This window comes from Pristis pectinata, chromosome 4, assembly GCF_009764475.1.
Source record: "Pristis pectinata isolate sPriPec2 chromosome 4, sPriPec2.1.pri, whole genome shotgun sequence".
Taxonomy (NCBI): Eukaryota; Metazoa; Chordata; class Chondrichthyes; order Rhinopristiformes; family Pristidae; genus Pristis; species Pristis pectinata.
Genome location: NC_067408.1, coordinates 92,750,154 through 92,773,927, shown reverse-complemented (window position 1 = coordinate 92,773,927; position 23,774 = coordinate 92,750,154). Strand labels below are relative to the sequence as shown.

General features: G+C 40.8%; 1 protein-coding gene across 4 annotated transcripts in view; it reads right to left on the bottom strand.

The window, feature by feature from the left end:
- tmem39a (transmembrane protein 39A) overlaps positions 1-23,774 on the bottom strand; it is a 44,287-nt gene that overhangs the window by 20,376 nt on the left and 137 nt on the right. The window contains exons 2-5 of one of the 4 annotated variants that reach the window (XM_052013629.1): positions 23,566-23,651; positions 15,503-15,672; positions 8,126-8,348; positions 1,905-1,988 (exon numbers count right to left, since the gene is read on the bottom strand). In XM_052013629.1, coding sequence (XP_051869589.1) covers positions 1,905-1,988; positions 8,126-8,348; positions 15,503-15,615 — 420 coding nt within the window. In that variant the 5' untranslated portion in view covers positions 15,616-15,672; positions 23,566-23,651. Of the gene's footprint in view, positions 1-1,904; positions 1,989-8,125; positions 8,349-15,502; positions 15,673-23,565; positions 23,652-23,689; positions 23,772-23,774 lie in introns of those variants that run through there. The other 3 variants (XM_052013630.1, XM_052013628.1, XM_052013632.1) reach the window with 3 other exon arrangements.

The window sequence follows — 23,774 nt, the reverse complement described above, 5'->3', positions numbered from 1 at the left end:
CCATCTCTTTCAGCTCCGTGCATAGATGACCATGCTGATCTTCAAAGGAACCAACTTTGTCCCTTGCTACCCTTTTGCTCTTAATATAGCTATAGAAACCCTTGGGATTCTCTTTCACCGTCTGCCAGAGCAACCTCATGTCCTCTTTTTGCCCTCCTGATTTCTCTCTTAGTTCTCTTGCATTTCTTATACTCTTCAAGTGCCTCATTTGATTCTAACTACCTATACCTGATATGCACCTCCTTCTTTTTCTTTACCAGAGCCTCAATATCCCTTGATAACCAAGGTTCCCTAAACCTGTTAGCCTTGCTTTTTATTCTAACAGGAACATACAGATTCTGTCATCTTAATATTTCACTTTTGAAAGCCTCCCACTTACCAAGCATCTCTTTGCCAGAAAACAGCCTATCCCAATCCATGCCTACCAGATCCCTTCTGGTGCCATCAAAATTGGCCTTACTCCAATTTAGAATCTCAACCAGAGGACTAGTCCTATCCTTCTCCATGATTATCTTGAAACTAATGGAATTACAATCACTAACTGCAAAGTGTTCCCCTACACACACTTCTGTCACCTGCCTTGTCTCATTCCCTAAGAGGAGATCCAGTATCGCCCCCTCTCTAGTTGGGACCTCTACATATTGATTAAGGAAACTTTTCTGAACACATTTGACAAACTCCATCTCATCCAATCCCTTTACAGTATGGGAGCTCCAGTCAATATGTGGAAAGTTAAAATCACCTACTATCACAACCTTGTTTTTCTTGCAACTGTCTGCTCCCTCTCCAAAAATGGGTTCTTCTAAATCCCACTGACTGTTGGAAGGTCTATAATATAGTCCCATTAACATGGTCATCCCTTGCTCATTCCTCACCTCCACCCATATTGCCTCAGTAAATGAGCTCTCCAGTAAGTCGTCTCTGAGTAATGCCATGACATTTTCCCTGATGAGTAATGCCATTCCTCCCCCGTTAATACCTTCCTCTCTATCATGTCTAAAACAACGGAACCCTGGAACATTGAGCTGCCAGTCCTGCCCCTCCTGCAACTAAGTCTCACTAATGGCTACAACATCATAATTCCACGTGCCAATCCATGCTCTAAGTTCATCTGTCTAACTTACAATACTCCTCGCATTGAAATAGACACATCTCAGAACATTAGTCCCACCACGCTCATCCAAATCATATACTTACAAACATACATATAAAACAGAAACTAGCCCCATCAGTTTTATGCTTTAGACACGTAGTTAGCTGCTCCTGGAACACCTTCACATACTGTTATTTTTGGAAATCGGTCCAAAGATTGGATCAAAATCAGAGCTGAAATCATATCTCTGGTACCTTCAAACAACATCAACTAGATTTTTATTATTAAGGAATTTGACAACTATACACACACACACACACACACACACACACACACACACACACACACACACACACAGTTAAAATTTAAGTATGAGAGACTAATATTACATGCAACATTGGGATAGAAAGGACCATTTGCAACTACTCGATGCTGGCATATTGAAATATCAGTTAATACATTATTCATCATTAATGATTCAGTTCTAGCAATATTAGAATTAGACCAACTGAAATATAGCAAGTTAAATCAGTGATCATCCAGGCCATTGCTGGTACCTGAAGTATCACAAAAAAAAAGCTGGTTGTAAAACTCATATATACCAAGAAAGTTTGATCACAATATTGTGGATTTTTCAGGCTATATTGAAACACCAGCATTTGGACATCATTGATTCATGACAGATCATGCAATTTTTGTTCCTATGTGCTGTGTGTAGGTACATACTTCTACTGAGACAGGCAATGCACACATTTCACTGGCACAAGATAGCCTGAAAATCATGATAAATGTTCTAGGAGACTCTACTCACCTCTGAAATTAGGGTCCACACTAGTCTTCGGGCCAACATTATTGTAATAAATGCTGCCAAGTGATAATCAATCAGATGGAAGTTCTTCAAGAAGAAAGAAATATTACATGCTAAGTAAAACATTATTTTTGATCTCTAGTAAGATATCACATAAGGTTTTGTTTGTTGTCCTGTTGTCTTCTGGTGTTAGCATTTTAAGTATTCATATTCAGATATGGAATTGAACCATGCACTTTGACAGCTCACACATCAATTATTCTGTTAAAGCTGAAGCGAAAACAAGAGCTTCAGCAAGTCTGATGCCAGACTTTACTGGAATCTAAGAACCATCAGAAAATCAGATTTTGAAATGGGCCTTAATTGAACAAATGCAAACTGAACTAATGGAATAGAACACAGTATTTTGAATATCATGATGGGGCAATACTAATTTTCAATTGCACGCCTCAGATGCAATACAATTATGTATTTAGCATGATTACACTGGTAGATTCCCTTAAGACATGAGACACAATTGTATGATGTAAAAGGAGCAGCATTCCTTTACACCTCTGAGAAATGAGAAAATTAAATGAAAATTATAGAGCTGTATGTTCATATTTTTGATTTACAAACAGAAAAGGCTTAGACTTCCTACAAAAGCCTTTTCAGAGCCGTAAGTTTCTGTGCACATTGAATCAAGAATCCCACTGTGAACAGTATATTATTCTCCACTTCCTCCTCTTCAACGTAGGAAAAAATTCTTTCTACACCCTCCCAATCCCACCCTCAAAGAGTAATCACCATTTACAAGTGTGAACGTCCAGTTTACCCACACCATAGATTTCTGTAATCATACAGCAACTGCAGGTAGTTTCATATAGCCCGTAAAGAACCAGATAAAAACTCCAGGTTCAAAGAAGCAATGTGGCACAGAATGCTGCTATTAGGCTCATCAAGTCTGTCCCAACTTTAGCCCAGAAGAATCCTGTCCCTCCCTGTATTCCTGCAAATAACTTCCCTTCATGTGCCTATCCCATTCACTTTTGGGATCTCCAGTTGACTATTTTTACTACTCTTATAGGCAGCAAGTTCCAAAATGTAATCACTCTGGGCCAAAGAAATATTTCCTCATAAACACACTGTGTGTTTCAAATATCACTTTTAAAACATGTCCTCTCATCTTTGAATAATTTGCTATCTGGAATAGCTTTTTATCTATTTACAATGATGTTTTCAGCTGTAACAACCTTCTTTGCTCCAAGGGGAACAATCCCACCTTATCTAGTCACTGCAACTGAAATCCCTGAACTATGGACGCATTCCAGTTCTCAATTCACTTGGGATTTATAGGAGAGCAATTTCCCTCCGTCCATCAGCTCTATGCACCCACCAAGTCCAATGAAAAAAAATTAGGTGGAGTCATCACAGGGACTACTAAGTACTTTTTAGAAGCAGCACAGCAAAAAGCTGGCAATAAATCAACTGCACAATTGATAATTGATTCTGGGGCTTCACTTTCCAGAACATTATTCCAGAACATGGAATTGTTCCTACAAGACACTGAACAAGCATGTGTAGATCTGATACAGAAGTAAATAAAAAATTGCCTAAATATATCCCTAGTCAGAACATGGAGAAGAGACTGTGCATGATAAATAGCACATACATGAAGCATCAGTCCCTAGAGAATCAGTCACATACACGCAAGCAGTGTTGGAACGAGATTTGGAGCAGGAGCTTTGAAAAGGGGCGAGTCTTTGTGTGTGTGCTTGTAAGTTTCACCTTGCAAGAGTCCACAAGAGGCACATTTGCAAATTGTTAATAGTTGATTGGCTAATTAACAGCAGCGAATAAAAGGAAGGTAGGTATAAATGGAGTGGCCATTGTTGCAGTGGAGCACTTGAGGCTTTGGTGAGGGGGAGGCTAAGGTAAGTTTCTTTCTTTGATTTTTCCTTTAGTGTTAGGCTAGAGTGGTTCGAATGGCTCCAGGGTCAGTGGTGTGTTTATTTTGTGAGATGTGGGAGTTCGGGGAGACCTCCAGTCTCCCTGATAGTGATATCTGCACGTGGTGCATCCAGCTGCAGCTCCTTACAGACTGTGTTAGGAAACTAGAGCTGCAGCTGGATGTCCTTTGGCTCCTACGGGAGAATGAGGAGTTCATAGATAAGAGATACAGGGAGGGAGGCAGTCACTCTGAAGCTGCAGGAGGCAGGAAGGAGAATAGGCAGACAGTGCAGAGTACCCCTGTGGCCATTCCCCTCAATAACAGGTGTACTGCTTTGGATACTGTTGGGGGGACAACCTACTGGGGGAAAGCTGCAGTGACTGGGTCTCTGGCACTGAGCCTGATTATGTGGTGCAGAAGGGAAATGGGGGGGCAGAAGAGGAGTGTGGTAGTGATAGGGGATCCAACAGTAAGGTGGGCAGACAGGAGATTCTGTGGCTGTGAAAGACTCCTGGATGACCTGTTGCCTCCTAGGTGCCTGGGTCAGGGATGTCTCTGTGCCTACAGCATTCTGAAGGGGGAGGGAGAACCAGAAGTTGTGGTACAGAATGGTAGCAATGACATAAGTAGGAAAAAATGAGGTCCTGAAGAGGGAATATAGTGAGTGAAGTAGGAAGCTGAAAAGCAGATCCTCAAGGGTAGTAATCTCTGGATTGCTGCCTGTCCCATGTGCCAGTGAGGGTAAGAATAGGTTGATTTGGCGCCATGAATGTGTGGCTAAGAAATTGGTGCGGGGGCAGGGTTTCAGATTTGTTGATCATTGGGATCTCTTCTGGGGAAGGTACGATCTGTTCAAAAGGGACGGGTTACAGCTGAACTGGAGGGTGACCAATACTCCTGTGGGCAGGTTTGCTAGACCTGTTGAAGGTTTAATCTAGTTTGGCTGGGGAATGGGAATCAGAGTGATGGGTCAGAGGTTGGTGCATTCAGTGTACAAGTAGATGCAGTGTGTTGAAAGACTGATGGAGGATAGGCAGTTGAAAGGGCAAAATTGCAGGCAGTTGGATGGACTTAAGTCTATCTACTTGACTGCGAAAGGTATCAGAAACTAGGGGTGATGAACTTAGAGCATAAGTAAATACATAGAACTATGACATTGTGGCCATTAGGGACTTGGCTGTCACAAGGGCAGGAATGGCTGCTGGATATTCTGGGGTTCAGATGTTTCAAAAAGGACAGGGATAGAGGTAAGAGGTAGGGGAGCAGCTTTGCTGATCAGGGACAGTGTCACAGGTGTAGAAAGGGAGGATGTCCTGGAGTGATCGTCCACTGAGTCAGTGTGGGTGGAAGCCAGAAACAGGAAGGGAGTGATCACTATTGGGAGTATTCTACAGACCCCTAAGTAGCCTCAGAGATGCTGAGGAGCAGATTGGGAGGCAGATTTTGGAAAGGTGAAAAAATAAGTTGTTGTCATGGGTGATTTCAACTTCCCTAATATTGATTGGCACCTCCTTAGTGTAAAGTGGATAGATGGTGCAGAGTTTGTTAGATGTGTCCGGGAAGGATTCCTGACACAGTATGTGGACAGGCCAACTAGAGAAGAGGCCATACTGGACCAGGTACTAGGCAATGAGCCTGATCAGGCTTCGGATCTCTGTAGGAGAGCATTTTAGAGATGGTGACCATAGCCTTGGAGAAGGTTATGAGCAGATGATATGGGAAAGTATTTAATTGGAGGAGGGGCAATTATTCTACTATTAGGCAAGAACTTGGGAGTGTAAATTGGGAACAGATGTTCTTGGAGAAATGCACAAAGAAATATGGAGGTTGTTTAGGGAGTACTTGCATAGGGTTCTGGATAGGTTTGTCCCATTGAGGCAGGGTAAGGATTGTAGAGTGAAGGAACCATGGTTGACGAGATGTAGAATACCTTGTCAAGAGGAAGAAAGAAGCTTACCCAAGCTTTAGAGAGCAAGGATCAGACAGGGCTCTGGAGAGTTACAAGGTAGCCAGGGGGGAGCTTAAGAATGGACCTAGGAGAGCTAGAAGAGGGCATGAGAAGGCCTTGTTAAAAGGATTATGGAAACCAAGGTGTTCTACACATGTGAAGAACAGGAGGATGACTAGAGTGAGGATAGGACTGATCAGAGATAAGAGGAAATGAGCTTGGGGTCAGAAGAGGTAGGGGAGGTCGTTAATGAATACTTTGCTATAGTGTTCAGCTATGGGAGAGACCTGTTTGAGCATGGTGTACAACAGACTGATATGCTAAGAACATCTTGATGTAAAGAAAGCATATGCTGGAACTTTTGAAAAACATTAGGATAGATGCATCACCAGGGCTGGATGGGATATATCTAAAGTTATTACAGGAAGTGAGGGAAAAGATTCCTGTGCCTTTGGAGATCATCTTTACGTCCTCACTGGCCACAGGGAGAGTGCCAGATGATTAGAAGGTAGCAAATGTTGTTCCTTTAAGAAAGGAGTAGGGATAACTCTGGGGAATTAGACCAGTGAGTCTTACTTCAGTGGTGGGCAAATTACTGGAAAAGATTCTTAGACAGGACTTGTGAGCATTTGGAGAAATATAGACTGATTAGGGACAGTCAGCATAGCTTTGTGAGGGGCAGGTTGTGCCTCACAAGCCTGATTGAATTGTTTGAGGATGTGACAGACCTCATTGAAGGTGGAGCAGTGGATGTGGTGTACATGGATTTTAGCAAGGTGCTTTGATAAAGTTCCTCCTGGAAGGCTCATTCAGAAAGTCAGGAGGCATAGATTCCAGGGAAACTTGGCTGTGTGGATTCAGAATTGGCTCTGCCATAGACAGGGTGGTGGTCGATAGAGCGTATTCTGCCTCGCCAGTGACCAGTGGTGTTCTGCAGGGATCTGTTCTGGGAGCCCTGCTCTTTGACTTTTTTTTTGTTATAAACAACTTGGATGAGGATGTGGAAGGGTGCGTTAGGAGGTTTGCTGATGACAAAGGTTGGTGGTGTTGTGGATAGTGTAGAAGGTTGTTGTAGGTTACAATAGGACATTGATAGGATGCAGACCTGGGCTGAGAAGTGGCAGATGGAGTTCAACCTGGAAAAGTGAAGTGATTTATTTTGGAAGGGTGAATTTGAAGGCAGAATATAGGGATAATGGCAGGACTCTTAGCAGTGTGGAGGAACAGAGGGTTCTTGGGGTCCACGTCCATAGGTCCCTCAAGGTTGCCATGCAGGTTGTTAAGGTGGCATATGGTGCGTTGGCCTTCAGTCAGCGATTGCGTTCAAGAGCCACAAGGTAATGTGGTAGCTCAAACTCTGGTTACTCCACACTTGGAGTATTGTGTTCAGTTCTGGTCACATCATTATAGGAAGGATGTGGACACTTTAGAGAAGGCGCAGAGGAGATTTACCAGGATGCTGCCTGGATTGGAGAGCATGTCTTATGAGGATAGGTTGAGTGAATTAGGGTTATTCTCTTTGGAGAGGATAAGAGGTAAAAGCAAGTGGACAGTCAAAGACTTTTTCCCCAGGGTGAAGATGGCTAACACAAGGGGGCATAATTAAAGGTGACTGGAGGAAGGTATGGGGGGGTTGCCAGAGGCAAGTTTTCAACCCCCCCCCCCCCCCCCAGTGGTAGGTGTGTGGAATGCATTGCTGGCAGAGGTGGTGGAGGCAGGTACATTAGGGACATTTAAGAGACTTTGATTGGCACATGAATAATAGAGAAATGGAGGACTATGTGGGAGGGAAGTGTTAGATCTTCAAGCAGGATAAAATGTTGGCACAACATGTGCTGAAGGGCCTGTACTGTACTGTGCTATGAAGTTCTGATTGCTATTTGAGTTATTTTGTTTCATGGTGCTTCCAAAAACAAGTTAATTTACATAATTAGAAACAAAACACCATTAACACTCAGCAGGCCAGGAAGCACCCATGGAATGAGAAACTAACGTTTGAGGTCTGAGACTCTTGCCGTCTCAGTGAGTAGGTTGACCACAAAGGGTCTCAGACCTGAAATGTTAACTTGCTTCGCATTCTTGACCTACTGAGTGATTCCAGTATTGTTTTCAGATTTCCAGCATCTTTTTTGATTTTCATTTGCAAGTGAATTACATAATCCCACAATTTCAAGTCTCATTACATTGTAGACTTTGACAGTAATATTTGGATTCCTCCCTAACAGCCTAACTTCCAAAGTACAGAAGTCTAACCAGAGTAGTCAAGTACAGTATCAAGTTTTCCCCACAATCCTGCAATTTACAATTAGTCACAAGTTCTCTCAATTCTGTAAAAGACATGCTCACCAGTGAGGTAGAAGCAGCAGGATGAAGGTATGGAAACCACCAGACTGTTTTGTATATGTTAATGTACTGAACAAAAAGGGCCATCAACAAGTAAATGAAGAAAAGAAGCTCAAAGACAAGGCATCCATCAGTTGGCAGGTCAGGAATACGGCAGTGGCGGACAGGTTCAGGGGTAATCAAAGCAGTAATGGGTGGTGCAGACAGACCAATAGCACCACCATTCCTAGGGAGAAAAAACATTGTGAAATAAGGTATATGGAAATAACTAAAGTAATTCAAATCAGTTCCACAGATTTCTTAAAATGTGCAAAAAGCACTTCTTAAAGATGAATCTTAAGAGAGATCCCAGTGGGCACACTGCAATAACAAAACATTAAAAATGAGAATTCACTGACATGAGTTTAGCACAGATGGATAACCTCAATCTTGTTAAACTGAAAGCAATTAGTGACCAGATTTTCCAATCAGTAGCAGGATTACCAGCTATATTGCCCTACCACTGGCTGCTCAGCCAACTTAGTTGAAGACTTCTGACACATTAAATCAGGAAGTAGAACATTTCTCCATTTGTTTTCCCCCCCCTCCCCAATAAAGACAATAATACACATGTAGAGTAAGGTAGAAACCCAAGTATTAAACTGAAACCAATAGAAATTTTGAAATAATTGTGAAATTATGACCATGTGAGGACTTGATTTCAATTCCCTCCATAACAGCAATGGCATTCAATTAAAGATCTAGAATTTGGAAAAAAGAACCTGCCTCTAATGATAGCAAAATCTACTGCACTGTCATAACACCTATCTGTCCAAAGTCTTTCAGAGGAAGAAATCTGCCAACCTTACCCAGTCTGGTTTGTGACTCCAGCCCCACCTCATGATTGACTCAAATGCCCACTGAAATGGCCTAGTAAGCTACTCAATTGTACTCCTACTGCTCTGTTCAAACAGGATAAAACTGGCATTGACCTGGGAACTGAAATCTGTCATGACAAAGACCTTAGCCCCAGTGACCTTGCAATGTTCCCAAAGATGTTTGGGGGCTGATGTCTAAATTCAGAGCTGTGCCACAGACTAATTAAGCAAAAGCCTTAGTTATATTTACAGAATCATCCTTTACAGACAACACAATTCATGACAATTCCTGGATTTGTTTGTCCCACCAGAGGGGATGGCATGGTACTATACAGACAAGACAGTGGCCCTCTGAGTTCTCAGTATTGACTTCAAGAAGTCTCACAGCATCAGGTTGTATGTGGGCAAGGAAACCACCTCCTGATTATCACCTACAGTTCCCTCTCTGCTGATGAATCCTATTGAACAAGATTTGGAAGCAGTGAAAATAGTGATGTACTCTAGGTGGGGGATTTCAGTGTTCATTACTAAAAGTGGCTTGTAGCACTGGCACTAACTGAGCTGACCAAGTCATGAATGATGTAGTTACCTGACTGGGTCTGGGGTAGGCAGTAACTGAATCAATACTAAGAATAATAGACACTACTTGGCTATCTATCTATAGCAAATGCACTTATCAGAGTTATACAGCACAGAAACAGGCCCTTTGGCCCAACTGGTCCATGCCAACCAAGATTCCCATCTAAGCTAGTCCCACTTGCCCGCATTTGGCCCATATCCCTCCAAACCTTTCCTATTCATGTACAATTTAAATGCTGTTAGTGTACCTGCTCAACCACTTCCTCTGGCAGCTCATTCCACATACTTGATCACTCTCTGGGTGAAAAAGTTGCCCCTCAGGTTCCTATTAAATCCCACCCCCCTCACCTTAAACCAATTCTCCAACCCTGGGAAAAAGACTGCATTCACCCTATCTATGCCCCTCAATAATTTTATACCTCTAAGATCACCCCTTATTCTCCTATGCTCCAGTGGAAGAAGGTCCCAACTTGCTCAACCGCTACATAACTCAGTCCTTCAAGTTCCGACAACATCCTTGTAAAACTCCTCCGCACTCTTTTCAGCTTAATGGCAACTTCCCTATAGCAGAGTGACCAAAACTGAACACAATATTCCAAATGCGGCCTCAATGTCTTGTACAACTGCAACATAACATCCCAACTTCTATACTCAATGCCCCAAATGACGAAGGCCAGCATGCCAAAAGCCTTTTTCACCATCGTCTACCTGCAATGCCACTTTCAGGAAACCATGTATTTGTACTCCAAGCTTCTTCTGTTCTACAACGCTCCCCAGGGGCCCCACCATTCACTACGCAAGTCCTACCCTCATTTGTCTTCCCAAAATGCAACACCTCACACTTATCCAAATTAAACTCCATTTGCCATTCCTCAGCTCATTTACTCAGCTGATCAAGATCCCTCTAAATCCTGATAACCATCTTCATTGTCAACACCACCCATTTTAGTGTCATCTGTATTGTAAGAACTCAACACAGCATAGCCCATGTGAAGACAAAGTCCTATCTTCATACTGAAGACACCTCCATTGCATTTTATGGTACACAAGTACAGTGACATGGACTCAGATTGGACGTGGCAGCTTACAAATGGGCATCCATGAGGTGAGGCGTCACCACTTAAGATGGAGATGTGGAGGCAGAATCGAATATATTCAAAGGTGAATAGTGGCAGACAAACAGCAAGGGAGTCAAAAAGGAATGGGAAGAGTAGGAAAGTGGTATTGAGGCCAAGATTGCATCAGCCACAAGCAGGCTCAAAGGGCTTACACTTGCAACTCCTTATGCTCTTTAGTTCACACTTTTACTTGTTTCTTTTCACTTCTAAAATTATAGATAATTTACATTGCCCTCTGAATTATTCAACATTTGTGTTGACATTTCTTTCAGGTTGTTTATATACTGCCCAATCTGGAAACAATCTAGAAACAAACAATTATCTGTTTCTGAAGTATTAGATTTATCATCTCTCCTTCATCTCTTGATAATAGATCTCTGCTACACCTAATTTAAAAAGGAGAGAAAAAGCTTAATTCAGTTTAAGCCTTTCCCCCCAAAGTGTACCTTTAATGTCAAAAAAAATCTTTAATTTTGTAGTTCATTTCCATTCTTGTAGATACAGTCTGGATATCAATCTGCTCAAGAAGCACATTGTGAAAGAACTACTGGGTAATTCCAGGCAACAATGGGTAGCAATTATGATTTTAAAAACTCGTATATAATATCATCCTCAAATGGAAGCAGAAATCTATGCGTTTTATAAAAAGGATCCACACTCAATGGATACAGCAAGATATAGATCAGTTGCAAACATGGGCAGAAAAATGGCAGATGAAGTTTAATCCAGGCAAGTGTGAAGTGCTGTACTTTGGGGGGGGTCAAATGCAGGGGGAGGCACAGTAAATGGCAGGACTTTTAAGTGCATTGATGTACAGAGGCATCTTGGAATCCAAGGCCATACCTCCATAGCAAAGTGGCAATAGATGTAGACAGGGTAGTAAAGAAGGTGCAAGGCATGATTGCCTTCATCGGTTGGGGCACTGAATACAAGAGCCAGGAAGTCATTTTGTAGCTGTATAAAGCTTTAGTGAGGCCACATTTGGAGTACTGTGTTCAGTTCTGGTCTGGTCTTACCATTACAGGAAGTATGGGGAGGCTTTGGAGAGGATGCAGAGGTGGTACACCAGGATCCTGCCTGGATTAGAGAATATTAGCTACAAGGAGAAGTTGGACAGACTTGGATTGTTTTTCTCTGGAGTGATGGAGACCAAGGGGAGACCTGATTGAAGTTTATAAAATGAGATGCACAGATAGTCAGTCTCTTTCCTCAGAGTATAAATGTCAAATACTAGAAAGCATAACTTTAAGGTGAGAGGGGGAAAGTTCAAGGGAGATGTGCAAGGCAAGCTTTTATTTATTTAATAAAAAACACCCAGAGAGTGGCAGGTGCCTGAAGCATGCTGCCAGCGGTGGTGGCGTAAGCAGATTTGATCATGGCATTTAGACAGACATGATAATGAAGGGAATGGAGGAATATGGATCACATGCAGGCAGATGGGATTAGTTTGATTTGGCATTATGGTTGGCACAGACATCATGGGCTGTAGGTTCTGTTCCTGTGCTGTACTGCTCTATCAGGAAGATAAAGTTGCCAACCAGAAAGGATACATTAGACAAAGTGACAGATATCAGAATCAGACATTTGCTACATTGAAAGGGGTCAATTGTTCCAATATATGCACACCAAGTTCAAAGATACATTTATTTCCAACAAACCTTGAAAACAGTAGATAAAGGAACTGGATAGAAATCAAGAATGACAATGGTGAAATGCAAGAACCAAGGCTTGATGTGCAGTATCAGAGGAGACAAGAGTATGTCCAAAGACAGGAAAATTGAGTCAGTGGGATAAAGTAAAATTGCAAGAAGCATCAAGAGCTTTGTGCTAAATATGCTAGCATGTGGGTTATCAGTGGAGATTACTAAGGATATGTGTAACAGGATAGGGGCTTAGAATTAACAAAAAAAACTGTACAGAAAACATCATGATTTAAATGGCATAAATTGAGGGGGGCACTGGACTGGTGAAAATGGCAGGTAGGGTCAGATGTATGGGGAAGAGGCAGTGTTTGTACTAGAATGTGAGGTTGTACACTTTTTTAAAGTCTTGGGCCATGTGCATTGCTTAGGCCTATTCCAACAATCAAGATCATGGCTAATCTGAGCAATTCTATTCGACAGGGTTTGTTTCATATGCTTGATGCACTTACCTAACAAAAATCTATCAACCTCAGTCTAATTCAATCTTGTGTTCACCACCATTTGAGCTAAAGGTTACAGACTGTCAGCACCCTTGAGTACTTGTTTTCAGTTATTTAGTTTAGGTCCAAATTAAGATTATGCTCTCTCATTGCAGACTCCTCTGCATACTTTATCTACAGTGTAATCATATTAAATCCCTTTTATTTAGCACAACATGGTCTGATCACACTTCAGACTTTTAAACTGGAAGGAATAGCAATCACTATAGCTGCATTTAAGCCATGGCACCATTACATTTGCAAATGAGACCAAGTTCAATACAACTTTGAAATTTGTTGCCCAAAATTAATTATAACACTTCAAGTAGGATCTGGCCAATGCTCTGTACAATTGAAACACCCTCTTACTTTTAAATTCCAAGCTTCTACAGAAGAGCCATAATTCCGTTAGTCTTTTTGATTATTTTGTTGACTTGGATATATAACTCTCATTGCTTAGCCACAGCACTTTTGCTGCATGGAATACAGAAGTAAAAGTTGGCAGCTCATCACCATTTCACCTACTCCTGCTCGTATGTCTTAAGTTTTTACATTCTTAAAAAGAATATTTCACAATTAAAGAAATCGGTCTCTCTTAAATCCAAGTTAGACTATTTCATCACATTTCCCCATGTTGAACTCCATTTGCCTTAGTTTAACCTGTTTAACACACATCCCTGTATTTCTTCCTGCTCCCATCTCTACAACCTGCTGTGCCTTCTAAATCTACATCATTCATAAACTTGAATACTCAAGACAACTTTTATTAAAGTCATTATTACACAAGGTGAATAGCCAAGGCTCCGGTACAATAGAATGTTAAAATGAGGAAAACTGAGGTAAGCAGTTCAACCAGGAGCTGTGAAGAATGGCCTCAGCCTTGGTAACATTCAGCTAGGACAAGTATCATGAAGCACATTGCCCGAAATATTGAACAGCAAAGCAAGTAGGTAAATCTACACATCAAATTAACAAATATCGGTATCAATTATTAATTAGGTGCATCTTGACTGTGTATTAACTTGATGACACAACTGTCAACTACTGCCTAGATTCTGTACAAACACCAGTCACAAGGAAGTGGTCAAAAAAGGTGGAATTGGTACAGAGCCAGTTTTTTAACATTTTTCTTGTAATCCCTTCTGACTCTTTTTCTTGCCCATCTTCTTTCAACAAACAGAGCTGAGCACCCTACAAGTACCAAAAATGCTGCATGCAGTGTCAACTCAGTATAGATTACCAAGGAAATAAATGGTCACGATTGTGAATTTTTTTTTATATATAGGAACATCACCCCCTTCACAAAGGAATATCAGAGGACAGATTTCCACCACCATTTTAGCAAAGTTAAAATAGTATATAAATTCATTGAAATGTCACCCGTTCAGCAGTGGAGGAAGCATTTCTTTTTAAAAATATGACCTCAGCCACAATATGTGCATTATTGTAACAATTTCAAAAACATACACAGGGACAAACAAAATTCAACTAAACTAGACCAGGCCATGCAAATGCACCAAGGTAAACAGTTCTGCATTATGTTATATTCCCTTTTCCTGAATTTGTTTAAACAAAAAAATTGGTGGTAATTTTCTGCTTTTGCAGTTTCACAACACTAGCCAGAGCCGAGCAAGGCCCGGGCCTTGGTACTTACCCTCGATCATCATTCTTGAAAACATTTCCTGTGTGACATATGTGGTTCTATCAAATGGCATTTTCGCCCAAGTTGGAGGTTGTGGGCTCAAACCCATCCCAGAGTCTTAAACATAAAAAAAATCTATACCAACTGTTCAGCAATGAAATGGGAGTCAGGGGTGCTAACAATTGATTGAAACATTAAACAGAGGACACAACTAGCCACTCCTGTGGCATTTTAAAAAAAACCTTGACACTATTTCTTGAGTGTAGCCCTGATGACTTGGCTAATATTTATCCCTTAATACAAGTGATAATGTTCATTTGTTTTTAAATCCACTGAAAAGCACATTAATAAAGTTGATATACCCAAAAACAGTAGACAGTACCTAATTTCTGCATCCAATTATTTCTCAAATGGCTTGAGGGTTCACACTTCTGTTGTTTCATCTAGGAATCTATCCCCAAAATATCGATCACTTATCTATATGAAAAATATATTTGGCACAAGTACTATCTGAAGTTCCACTTTTGCAATTTTGATATTCTGCATTTACCTGATTGTGTGTGAGTAAAGTCAAAACCAAAAGGTCTGGAGGCTAGCATACCAAAACTGAAAATCAGAAAAATAACTATGCATTACAATGAGGAGACACAAAAGACTGCAGATGAGGGTCTCAACCTGAAACACTGACAAGTCCTCCTCTTTCTCCCCCCCCCACCCCCCCCCCCACTCCCCACAGATGCTGCTCAACCAGAGTTCCTCCAGCAGTTTATTCTTTGTATGTATTAGAATCTTTTTCTATACACAAGAATGAGAATATTTCAACAAATGCAACATTCTTGCTGCATTCATGATGCTAACCATAGATCAACTAAGATATCAGAGTGCACTATTGTATTAAGAGACTACTCAGTAAAATAAGTATATTAAATTTTAATAGAACAATGATTTCCTACATCCTAGGAAAAGCTACAACTATTAACCAAAAGAGATGATCATGCATACCTGTTCCTCATCCCGGTCCCATTCCCACAGCTCCCACCCACAATGGTCTGCAGAGATGGCAACGCTGAGCGGCTCAGCTGCTGCCGGCTTGGGCCCCGCCGTCCACCAGGCATGGCATGGACCAGCTTGGAGTTAAGCACCAACGCAGTCTGCCCAATATGTTCCGAGCTCTAAAATAAAGCAAACAATTCAATTAGCATTGAGATAGCAAATTCTCCTCTGAACCTTGATAAGATTTTGATCTGTCAGCCACCATGTTTTCCTGGTAGCTAGACATGGCAGTGATGAAAACTCCTGTAAGGTTACCACTGAATAGGGTAAATAATCAAAATATGGCATAGATGGGGTAGATCGTCAAAATATTTTTTCCTTGGTAGGGATTCCAACATTTCATCATTCATTCACCAACCTTGACTTTGTTTTACATTTAACTTTGTTTCAAATAAAGTTGCTGTGATCAGTATAAGTTATCAGCGCAATAAAGAAATAACCTTTATTTCAAGAACACACAAAAACAATAATACACTCCCATACCTCATACAACTGACGAATGCTGCTGACAGAAAACTTCCATCAGAAACTCCCTGCAAGTAGTAGTGCAACAGTGAGTACTTTGTTGCATTCCAAGTTACTATCTTATCTTTTGTTTAGCTGGTGATGGTCTATTACTAAACTCTATTACATTATGCTACACCATGATTTTAAAACATCTCACATTAAATACACATAATATATATTCACATTGAATATATACATGACAAAATACATGCAATGGACTGCCAGCTACCACACCAAACTCAAGTACTGGAATAGAAACAGACAGCCTTTAATTTTCCTGGCATTGTAAATGAGGCACACATTTTGAAGTTTACATCTGAAAACACCAAGCTCAAAAAAAAGTTAGTAATCCCATTCCATATGGAGCTATCCCAATTCAAACACTGGCATTGTCAGCTTCAAGCTTGTCACACAATTTTTTTTTCATTTAACTGTTCACAAATTGAAAGTAAATCTTGCACATGATAATACTAAAAAGCTATCTATGATAATACTAAAAAGCAGTACAGCTGGAACACATTTTATCTAAACACTAATGTCATAATTGGCTAACTGACTATATGTTCAAACCTATGTACCCTTGTGATTATGGCTCAATGTTACATCCAGCAATATGTTAATTGGTGAAACATGAGGATACTTAAAGAATAGCTAATATTCTTAAAAGATAAAACATACCATGGGTTGCTCAGATGTATGTTTTACAGTGTCATTTATGAAAATGACTGCATTTTTATTGGTAGAAAGTTTTCCCTTAATTGATACAGTTGAACCTCAAAAAAAATAAAATTTTCCATCAGTTCAGTTTTGGGCTTTTACAGAACTAGGAGAATTATCCAAGACCTGGCTTAGCTACCCAATCATTTAAATTACCTGCTGCATCCTTTCTTCCTTCTTTCTCGACTCACAAATCTGGAAATTCCTCTGAACAATCCAAGTTCTTGAATCCAAATCAAAAGCTGTTATTTCTGTTTCACTTGAAGTTGATCAGAGTTAGGTTTAGGACTGTTTAATCTGGAAACTTTTTTTTATACAAGCCTTTTCAAATAGCAACTTTGGAAGTGATAATTATTCCAACTTATGGCTGCTTTTTACAATGAAGGGTTCACGTGTCGACTATCCTTCTGCCTCCACAGTTGCTGCCTGACAAGATGAGTTTCTCCAGTAGTTTGTTTTTTGCTTCACATAAAATAAGTATGGAAAGTTGCACTACTTAGTGAAACAAGAGGAAAAGAGTTGAACACACATCCTTCAGAGACCAAATAGCAGATGAGCTTGGTGCAATGTTATTGTCAGCATCAAGACCCTAAATCCTCCAGTAGGATTGAACTATAATCTGCAACACTGATTCCTAGATCCAGAACTGGCAGTCAGTGCAGTATACAAGTTGAAGTAATTTGAAAAGCTCCAAATTCAGGTATCTTGGTTTTGGCATCAAATAGCGGTCAGCAGTGAATAAGTGAATTTTGTTCACTTGCCCTCAATAGACGGGGATAAATTTTCCTCTTTGGACCTCCTCGTGATTAAACACAAATAGAGAAAAGTTTTTGGTCAGAAGTGTACACACATTTAGAGTACAACCAAAGTTGTTGCTTCATTTAATTTTCACAAGGAGCCACATTTCAAGCAGTAGCAGTATCTTGTACTTCTTACAACAGACAAGGAGGCCATTTGGCCTATCGACTCTATGGCACCTCTTAGAATAATTCCATCAATACCAACTTCCCTGCAATCCAAGCTCTCTCAGTGCCCATCAACTCCCCACTCCACCCCTGGATTCTTCAACCCTCCTGCCACCTTCCTATATTAGGTGCAATTCACAGAATTTAGTTAACCCTGAGATGGAGGAGGAAATCAGAGTACTCAGGGAAACCCCTGCAGTCAGGGGAAAAACAGGCAAGCTCTGCATCGACAGTACTGGAGATCAGGATTGAACCCAGACTGCCGGAGTTGTGAGACACTAGCTGTGCTGTCCTTTTTAAGTATAGCATTTCCTTTGAATCTTTGGCAATTTAACATTTACAATACAACACCAAGTTTTACAAAAGCAGAAGTGAATTGTTTGGAAACTTTTCAAAATAAACTTCTGCACTAACTTCTCATTAAGCAGCTCTCTACCACTCCGTCAGAGCTAGTTTTGTTAAGGAAGCTGCTGTCAGTAGAACTCCAAGTAAATGCAGACCCCACAGACGGAGGAGTGGCAAGCATTGGCAGCTCACCAATGCCAAGCAATTCCAACCAACATGGGGCATGACTTATAAATGTATTACAGTAATACTATTTGGTGAGCAAAAGAATTTCTTCTACTTGGCTTTAAGCCACGACTTAATAGTTAAAACAGAGAATAGTACAGCACAGGAACAGGCCTGTGCCGAACACAATGCTGAATTAAACTACTTCCCTTCTGCCTATACATGATCCATATCCCTCCATATTCGTGCATCTATTTAACAGCCTCTTAAACACCACTATTATATCTACTTCCACCACTGCCTCCGGCAGCCTGTTCCAGGCATTTACCAGTCTCTGTGTAAAAAAAAAACTTGCCCTGCACATCTCTTTTAAACTTTTCCCCCTCTCACCTTAACTGCACGTCCTCAAATACTTGACATTTCTACCATGGGAGAAAGATTCTGACCGTCTAAGACTATGATGGTGTAAGAGAAAAATAAAGAGTTATTAACTATGGTACAATGCAGAGTAGATTTCCCATCGGGAACATTCAGATGTCATACATAAAACATAAGAGCACACCAATGTCAAACTGCCTTGATCCAGTCAGGGTTATTTGTAATCGCAAAGAAGGGATCTTGATCACTATTCTTACAGTAATAAGTTGCAACACTTTTTTTGTGCCAGTCTGAGATCCTATCTTCTCCCTGAATCATCCGTAACAAGGAATTTCACTGCACGAACCACATTTTGAACACCTTGATCAATTAGCCATCCATATACCTTTAATCAAGGGAACTGCAGTGTTCCAACAAATACTAGTGTGTTAAATTTTTTTTCCCATGTTGCATGAATGTTCCCCCCTCCAACCAAGACAAATTAATTTCTAGTGTGAACCATAATGCAAATACAAAAGGAAAACCATACTTGACTCTTTTAGTCTTCACGGCATACAAAAGTAAGTGATTCAACCAATGTGCTCACATCACCATCAGAACTTGGATTAGTCAAAAAGTGCATTGGTCAAGAGTGCATCATCATACATTTACAGGTACTTCAGGTTCTATGCACGTATTTACGGCATACCAGCTTTCTGTCCATTTCAGTACATTTCCAGAATAATCAACTATTTTCATGCTTGAAAGCAAATAGTATGTTCCAGTCATCCATTGAGTAGCATTTGAAGGTTATTAGAAAGCCTGAACCACCAGTTTCTTTTTAAAATTATATATGAACATATCCCAAGTTGAGGTACCTCTTTTTTGTCCCAATCTCTTCGAATATCATTCCTTCCATCTGCCTGAGAACCTTTGCTATACTCCCTGGATTGCAAGAACATCCTTCTTCAAAAAAGGAGACCAAAACTACACACAACACTCAAGGTGTGATCTCATGAAGACCCTGTACAATTGCAGTAAGATAACCCTGGTCCTGTGTTCAATTTCTTTCACTATGAATGGCAACATACTTTTTATAAATGGGGCAAAGAGCAAGACAAATCCTATCCAGCAACTTACCAATTATTCTATTTTAGATCAAAGTACGAAGACTACATCTATAGTATTATCAACTGGCACATAATCACCAAAAACCTGCCCAATTTAGTTTTGTGTTGACTACTTCGCTCCAGTATTCATCACAACCTTGAGGCAAACACGAAGGGGGTGTTGGTGAAAGAGACTGCCCTTGATATCAGGGCAGCATTTGACTTATTGTGGCATTAAGAACAGCTGCTCAAATGGAAACCAATGGGCATTGGTGAAAAATGCTTCAATGGCAGATTCATATCTCACACAAAGGAAGACACGTTGTTGAAGATTTATCATGCCAACCAGACACTGCTGTAGCAGTCCCTCAGAGCAGTGCCCTGCACCCACCATCAATAACCTTCCTTCCATTTCAGGAGTGGGTATGTTTGATGGTCAAACTATGTTCAAATCTGTACATAATAGTAGAGAAAACAGAGCAATCTACATCTACATTGCAAGACCTCAACAAAATTCACGCACGTGCTGATTAGTGGCAAATAACATTTGTGTCATACAAGTGGCAGACAATAACAACCTCCAAGAAAGCAATTTAACTACATAGTCTTGATATTCAGTGGTTTACCACCAAGATAAATTGAGCAGAAGCTTTTCTGGATCACTGATACAAATGGTTTGGCTACAAAAGCCAAATTGGGTATCCTTCAACAAGTGACCCACCTTTTGACACCCCAAAGCCTTTCCAACATTTACAAAACACAAGTCAAGATCATTATGGAATACTCTCCACTTGACCGGATGAGTGCCACTCCCAAAAAACACCATCCGGGACGATTAGCATACCAGCCATTAAATAAGCTTTTAATTCCTCCAGCACTGGCTGTAGCGTGCATCATCTTCAGCGTACTCTGCCATTACACATTAAGGCCAGTCCGTCAGCACCTCCTAAGACCAAGACGTCTATTGATAATGATAAGGTCATAGTCAAAGTTGAGTTTATTGTCATATGCACAGGTGCAATGAAAAACTTATTTGCAGCAGCATCACAGGCACTTAAGCATCATATAAGCAGCATTCACATGAAAGACATAAATTAAACACAATTTTTACAAGAAAGAACACAATTAGAACAAAAAAAAAGTCCGTTGTAGTGCAAAGTGATCAGTGTTGCTGAACTATACAGTGATTAAGGTGTTGCCGAGTGGTTCAAGAACTGAATGGTTGAAGGGAAGTAGTTCTTCTTGAACTTGGTGGTGTGGGACTTTGGCTTCTGTACCTCCTGCTCGATGGTAGCTGCAGGAAGGTGGCATAGCCTGGACGGTGGGGATCCTTGATGATGGATGCTGCCTTCTTGAGGCAGTGCCTCCTGTAGGTACTACCGATGGTGGGGAGGGATGTGCCTGTGATGTATTGGGCAGAGTTCACTACTCTCTGCAGCTTCTTACGTTCCTGCGCATTCGGATTGCCGTGCCAGACCACGATGCAACCAGTCAGGATATCTTCAACAGTATATCTGTAGAAGTTTGTTAGAGTGATTAGTGACAAGCCGAACTTCCTTAGATGCAATCATAAGGAAAGCGCTTATCTTTACATTCTATGTGCTGGGACCAGGACAGGTCATCCAATATGTTAACGCCCAGGAACTTAAAGCTGCCAATCCCCCAATGTAGACTGGTGCATGTTCACCCTCCTTCCCCTTCCTGAAGTCAACAATCAGCTCTTTAGTTTTGCTGACTTTGAATGATACATTGTTGCAGCACCAATCAACCAGGCGTCCTATCTTGCTGACTCATTGCCACCTGTGATTTGTCCAATAACAGTAGTGTTGTCGGCGAGTTTGAAGACGGCATTGAACCTGCGCTCAGCCACACAGTCGTGTGTGTATGGAGAGTAGAGCAGGGGGCTAAGCATGTAGCCTTGCGGTGCACCTGTGTTGGTGATCAGCGAGGAAAAGATGTTGTTACCATTCCTCACCGATTGAGGTCTGCCGATGAGGAAGTCAAATATCCAGTTGCAGAGGGAGGTAAAGAGACCCAGGTCTTGAAGCCTGATGATGAGTTTCAATGCAATGATTGTGTGTAGTGGCTGTAGTCAATGAACAGCAGCCTGATGCACGAGTTCCTATTGTCCAAATGGTCCAGAGCAGAGTGAAGAGCCAGAGAAATCGCATCTGCTATTGACCTGTCATGGCAGTAGGCAAATTGATGTGGATCCAGGTCATCTAAGGCAGGAGTTGATTTGCGCCAAAACCTACCTCTCGAAGCACTTCATTACGGTTGAAGTGCAAGTGCTTCAGAACAGCACCAACTGAAGGTTCCTCTCTAAGTCGCATGCCATTCTGCCTTTGAAATATTGTTTCTTTCCTCTCAGCAAGGTTAAATCCTGGAAATCCCTATTACAAAACTGTGGGAGTACCATTCACAGGACTGCAGCTCTTCAAGAATGTGGTGAGCCACCACCTTCAAGAGCAGTTTGGGATGAGCAATAAATGTTGACTTCACCAACAATATCCAAAATAAAATGAATTAAAATTAATAATTGCCAGTACACAGGATGAACAAACTTATGTTGTGATAAAGTAGCAGGAAGCACAACTTACATGGCTCAATCATTTCATAAAATCATACAAGTTACAATTTAGTCCATTTACATTTCTGCAATAGCAATTCAGATAGTGCCACTTATTCTACCCCTATAATCACTGGCCACTATCCATATATTTTGGTAAACAAAGGAAGTTCCTCTAAAGCACTCATCAGTGTATCAAAAGGCACTTATTATAAAGTATATTCCAACAGCTATTCATGTGAGTAAACATTTCCAACCCTATTTTCTTTGAATGATACCCTCAATCCAGTGCATCTAGCTACACAATTTCAACAACTGGTGAAAAATTCTTGCATGTTTTCTCAAAACATTTGATTATGGAAAAAACACAGAAAATGCTGGAAGCATTCAGCAGGTCAGGCAGCATCTGTTGGAAAAGAAAGTCTCTGTCCCGTTTTCTTTTCACATTTGCTGCCTGATCTGCTGAGTGTTTCCAGCATTTTCTATTTTTGTTTCAGATTTCTAGCAACTGTTGATTTATTAATTATGAAAAAGTCTTCATATTCTCTATTTAAGTGACAGAAACCCAGCTTCTCAGACCTTTCTTCTTAATAACCCATTCCTGATATCATTATAGCAAAGTGTCATTCTTTCAGTTTTCTTTCTTATGTACATGTAGAGGTTAACGTGACACTCGTGTCATTTTGTTTGTGCACATCTTGTATTTACATACATTTCTTTCGGAAACTGGGTCAATCATTAAAATCTGTAATTGGTGGATAAGTTGATCTTGCAGGTAATTTCTTGATATGCCAGTTAAATTAAATAAGGATAAAGATTTAAATTCCTGATCACAATTTGTACTTAGTAAAGGGAAGGTATTGGACAGAGCCAATTATATCCAGTATTATACGACGTTAGACCCCTTCTGTGACATTTTTGACATTGGCGAATGCAATTTCCAAATCACCGTTTATGGAAGAACCGCCGTGCTTAATTCAGAGCTGAAACTGCAAAATGGAAATCCTCTCAGTCAATTCCAGTTGAACTACTTAAACCACAAGCAGTTATTGTGACGGTAGGTAGGCCATTTCAAAGTAAACGTGCAGGTTTGCAAATGATTTCTACATGTGTTTACAAGACATGTCATTGATAAAGCCCGTCCACTAAAAAGACAGGGGGGCGAATGTAAACGCCAATTTTATGTGAACGCATTTGCAAAGAGCAGACAAAGTTTACAGGAAGGTTTTTTTTGTGTGTGTTTTCCAAACCATGCAACACAGTTTTGCAGACACTTACACATCAATACTCCAGGTTTGGGACCGGCTCACCACCATCAACTTAACACCGTAAGCCCGTTCAGCTAAAGAGAAAACATTAGGCTCCTAAATGAAAATAAAATGCATTAGTTTTAACCCCCCACCTCTCATAATGTTTAAATTCGCGCACGGACCGATCAGCTGAACGACGTGGCGATCCCTCAGCGGCGCTGCAACCCAACTCGTTAC